This window comes from Callorhinus ursinus, unplaced genomic scaffold (assembly GCF_003265705.2).
Source record: "Callorhinus ursinus isolate GAN/ISIS: 27379988/994484 unplaced genomic scaffold, GSC_fseal_2.0 scaffold81, whole genome shotgun sequence".
Lineage (NCBI taxonomy): Eukaryota > Metazoa > Chordata > Mammalia > Carnivora > Otariidae > Callorhinus > Callorhinus ursinus.
The window spans coordinates 99694-105228 of NW_027397143.1; the positions used below are offsets into that span (position 1 = coordinate 99694).

The 5535-nt window shown below is 41.2% G+C and overlaps 1 protein-coding gene across 1 annotated transcript; it reads left to right on the forward strand.

Annotated features, from left to right (window-relative positions):
• The first annotated feature begins 445 nt into the window (after positions 1-445).
• Positions 446-1372, forward strand: OR6F1 (olfactory receptor family 6 subfamily F member 1). The gene has a single exon (XM_025862658.2). It carries the CDS (start codon positions 446-448, stop codon positions 1370-1372), a length of 927 nt encoding a protein of 308 aa, XP_025718443.2.
• Positions 1373-5535: the final 4163 nt, after the last annotated feature.

The following is a 5535-nucleotide window of genomic DNA, read 5'->3' on the forward strand; positions in this document are numbered from 1 at the left end:
TTTAAGGACCAAGCAGAAAGAGTTTAGTTACAATGTAGTGAATTGTGTCCACACGAAGTGCTCATCCTTTTGTTTAGATGTAATCTATAGCTGTGCTTGGGCATGTCCAGAATGGGATGATGCAGGTCCAAAGATTGAGTTTGCATATCAGACCTGAAGTGTAACTCTGGTGCAATCTTTGCAAAAATGCTAAAATGCTTCACATATAAGTCTCTTCAACCACTAATTGGTGATAATAGCACATATCTCTCCATATTATTAAATTACTTGATATTAACACAGCTCCAAATACAGAGCAGGCACTCAACATATGTTAGACTGTCAGTCTACATTCAGTTACTGAAGCACACTCATGAATCCTTTTCTTTTTATTTTTCTAAGACTGTGTGATCGGATCAAAAGCCTCAGTGTGTAGCCTCTATTTACAACTATATCTCAAAATTCAATGGGCATGGACAATGCAACTCTCTCCCAGGATTTTCTCCTGCTGGGCTTTCCTGGGTCCCAGGTCTTTCAGCTCTCTCTCTTTATGCTTTTTCTGGTGATGTACATTCTCACAGTGAGTGGTAACATGGTTATCTTGATGTTGGTGAGTACATCCCACCAGCTACATACACCTATGTACTTCTTTTTGAGCAACCTCTCTTTCTTGGAGATTTGGTATACCACAGCTGCAGTCCCCAAAGCCCTGGCCATCCTTCTGGGGAGAAGCCAAACCATATCATTTATTGGCTGCCTTTTGCAGATGTACCTTGTTTTCTCACTGGGCTGCACAGAGTACTTCCTCCTGGCAGCCATGGCTTATGACCGCTATCTGGCCATCTGCTATCCTCTACACTATGGGGTCATCATGAGCAGGCTGCTGTCAGCACAGCTAGCCCTGGGATCCTGGCTGTGCGGTTTTCTGGCCATTGCAGTGCCAACAGCCCTCATCAGCACCCTGTCCTTCTGTGGTCCCCACACAATCAACCACTTCTTCTGTGACATTGCACCCTGGATCACCCTGGCTTGCACCAGCACACAGGCAGTGGAACTTGTGTCCTTTGTGATTGCTTTTGTGGTCATCCTGAGTTCATGCCTCATCACCCTGGTCTCTTACATCTACATCATCAGCACCATTCTCAGGATCCCTTCAGCCAGCAGCAGGAGCAAAGCCTTCTCCACATGTTCTTCACATCTCACTGTGGTGCTCATCTGGTATGGGTCCACGATCTTTCTTCATGTCCGCCTCTCCATCAAAGAGGCCTTGGATCTTACAAAAGCTGTGCATGTCCTGAACATTGTGGTGACTCCAATTCTAAACCCATTCATCTATACTCTCCGTAACAAGGAAGTAAGAGAAACGCTGCTGAAGAAGTGGAAGGGAAAATAAACTGCCCTTAATAAAACAGAGCTCTGTTAATTATCTCCTTATCTCTCCAATTAAGAATACAGAGGGAAAAAGAAAATTTTCCTTGATACAGGAGAAAAAAAGAAAATGAAGGGGAAAAAAAACTGCATATACTTGCTCTACTTTTTTATATATGATTGGAAATGGAGTTCTTGATATAAGTAAACTGGACACTTTAAGGGGGAAAAAATGTGTGCACTGAGTTAGATTTGTCCTTGACTTATTTTTTCATTTTTTAAATTTAAATTCAATTAGCCAACATATAGTACATCATTAGTTTTTGTTGTAATGTTCAATAATTCACTAGCTGCATTATAACACCTGGTAGTGATTTTCAAAAAGATGGCAGAGAAGTAGGGGACCCTATTCCAACTGGTCCCCAGAATTGAGCTGGATATCTACCAAACCATTTGAACACACAAGAAATCAGCCTGAGATATAAGAAGATAGATCTGGATCTCTAAAACAGAATATCACAGGTGGTTTGTTTCAACTTACAAAGAAGGGAGCCATGATTCTGTGGGCAGATATTGGAGGATAAAAGGAAGGGGGTGGTAGTCTAGCTGTCAGGATACTACACTGGGGGTGAGCAACAGCCTCCTACACTGGGGACGGGTCACATACTAGCAGACCAGTAGCGGAGGAAAAAGGACCTTAGTGCAGCCCCCTGGATGGAAACCCGGAGCAGCGGGGCTGCACCTGTGAATTGGGGTAGTTAGTGGTTTTAGAAGCACAAAGGGTAGAGACATGCCCCGACCTGAAGGTGAGGACTAGGAATGCTGCTGAGGGGCGTGCAACCCAGGACACAGCAGTTTATAGCAGCACAAACAGAAACAGAGATAGTATGGCCTGGAGACCTCACTGAAGAACAGTCTGTGATCTCTCTGCTCTGAGGCAGAGGGTTGGAAACAGTCTTCTGCTCTGACTTTCAGAAGAGATGTGGAAAACCGCCAGAGAATAAATTCCCTCCAAAACTGGTTTTCACTGAGGCCATCCCTCACCACAAGGGGAGGGCATCTCTGCCCAAACAGGGTTTTTTGAGTAGCAGTGCTTCAGGCCCCTCCCCGAGAAGACAGGCTGGGAAAACAAGAGGCCAGCAACCCTAAGGCCTAGAAAACAGGGGCATCTTGCTTGGGTTCTAGTCAATAATCTAGACTCTATACATTCCCTCAACCACCCGTCAACAGAATGACTAGGAGGAGGAAACCCCAAAATAGGAAAAACTCAGAGATTATGACTTATGATGCAGATTTACAAATGGATGCAGATATAACCAAGATGTCAGAGATGGAATTCAGGTTAGCAAATGTGAAGAAAATAGCTAGAATGGAGAAATCACTTAATGGCACCATAGTGTCTCTAAGGGCAAAAATGAAAGCTGAATTGGCAGAACTTAAAAGTGCTATCAATGAGATCCAATTTAATCTAGATAATCTAACAGCTAGGGTAAGTGAGGCAGAAGAACGAATCACTGACCTGGAAGACAATTTAATAGATAAAAAGGGAAAAGAGGAGGCTAGGGGAAAACAACTCAGAATCCATGAAAATAGAATCAGAGAAATAAGTGACACCATGAAGTGTTCCAATGTCAGAATTATTGGAATCCCAGAGGGGGTGGAGAGAGAGAGAGGACTAGAAGATATATTTGAGCAAATTGTAGTTGAGAAATTCCCTAATCTGGGGAATGAAACAAACATTCATGTCCTAGAGGTAGAGAGGACCCCTCCCAAAATCAAGGAAAACAGGCCAACACACACGCATGTAATAGTAAAACTCGCAAAACTTAGAACCAAGGAAACCATCTTAAGGTCAGTTAGGGGGAAGAGATTCCTTATATACAGAGGGTGGAACATCGGAATAATGTCAGACCTATCCACAGACACCTGACAAGACATATTTAAAGCAGAACATGCAGCCAAGAATACTTTACCTTGCAAGGCTGTCATTTAGACTGGATGGAGAGATGCAGAGTTTTCAAGACTGGAAGAAAATGAAAGAATATGTGACAACTAAGCTGACCGTGCAAGAAATATTAAGCGGGGGTGGGGGGGGCGCCTGGGTGGCTCAGTTGTTAAGCATCTGCCTTTGGCTTAGGTTATGATCCCAGGGTCTAGGGATCAATCCCCACATCAGGCTCCCTGCTAAGCGGGAAGCCTGCTTCTTCCTCTCCCATTCCCCCTGCTTGTGTTCCCTCTCTCGCTGTGTCTCTCTCTGTCAAATAAATAAAATCTTTAAAAAATAAATATTAAGGGGGGTTCTATAAAAGGAGAAAGACCCCAAGAGTGACATACAACAGAAATTTACAGGGGCAATCTATAAAAACAACGTCTTCACAGGCAACATAGTGAAAATTAACTCATATCATTCAAAAATCACTCTCAATGTGAATGGCCTAAATGCTCCCATAAAATGGCACAGGGTTGCAGATTGGATAAAAAGACAGAACCCATCCATATGCTGTCTACAAGAGACTCATTTTGAACCTAAAGATACATCCAGACTGAAAGTAAAGGGATGGAGATTGATCTTCCATGCCAGCAGACCTCAAAAGAAAGCTAGGGTAGCAATTCTTATATTAGACAAATTAGATTTTAAACTAAAGTCTGTAATTAGAGGAACAGAAGGACACTATATCATTCTTAAAGTGTCTATTCAACAAGAAGATTTAACAATTGTAAATATCTATGCCTCCAACGTGGGAGCAGTCACCTACATAAGCCAACAGTTAACCAAAATAAAGAGTCATATTGATAACAATACGTTAATTGTAAGAGACCTCAAAAATCAAAAAAAGAAAGAGCTTTGAAAACTACACTGGAGCAGATGGACCTCGTAGATATATACAGAACATTCCACCCTAAAACAACAGAATACTCATTCTTCTAGAGCAGACATGGAACATTCTCCAGAATAGACCACATACTGGGTCAAAAATCACGTCTCCACTGATACCAAAAATTGAGATTATTCCCTGCATATTCTCAGACCACAGTGTTTTAAAACTGGCACTCAATCACAAGAAAAAATTGACAGAAATTCACACACTTGGAAGCTAAAGACCACACTGCTCAAGAATGTTTGGGTCAACCAGGAAATCAAAGAACAATTTAAACAATTCATGGAAAACAATGAGAAAATAAACCACATCTATCCAAAGACTATGGGGTACTGCAAAGGTAGTCCTAAGGGGGAAATATATAGCCATCCAAGCATCACTCAAAAAAAAATAGAAAAATCCCATATTCACCAACTAACTGTACACCTTAAAGAACTAGAGTAAAAGCAGTAAATGATGCCTAAGCCAAACATAAGAAGAGAAATAATTAAGCTTAGAGCAGAGATCAATGATTTAGAAACCAGAAACGCAGTAGATCAGATCAATGAAACTTGAAGCTGGTTCTTCAAAAGAATTAATAAGATCAATAAACCACTGGCCAGACTTATCCAAAAGAAAAGAGAAAGGACCCAAATTAATAAAATATGAATAAAAAGGGAGTGATCACGACTAACACCAAGGAAATAGCAACAATTATTAGAAATTTTTGTCAACAACTATATGCCAATAAACTGAGAAATCTGGATGAAATGGAGGCCTTCCTGGAAACTATATGCTGCCAAGACTGAAACAGGAAGAAACTGACAACCTATTCAGGCCAATATCCAGTAGTAATATTGAAGCAGTGATCAAAAACCTCCCAAAAAACAAGAATCCAAGGCCTGATGGAATATTTGGATACCAAATATTCAAAGAAGAAATAACATCTATTCTACTAAGGCTGTTTCAAAAAATAGAAAGAGAAGGAAAACTTCAAACTCATCTATGAGGCCAGCATTACCTTAATCCCCAAACCAGGCAAAGTCTCCATCAAAAAGGAGAATTTCAGACCGATATCCCTGATGAATATGGATTCCAAAATCCTCAACATAATCCTAGCTAATAGGACCTAACAATACATTAAAAGGATCACCCACCGTGACCACGTGGGATTTATCCCCAGGATGCAAGGGTGGTTCAACATTCGCAAGTCAGTCAGTGTGATAGAACACATTAATAAGAGAAGGGAGAAGAACCATATGGTCCTCTCAATTGATGCAGAAAAAGCATTTGACAAAATACAGCATCCTTTCCTGATTAAATTTTTTCA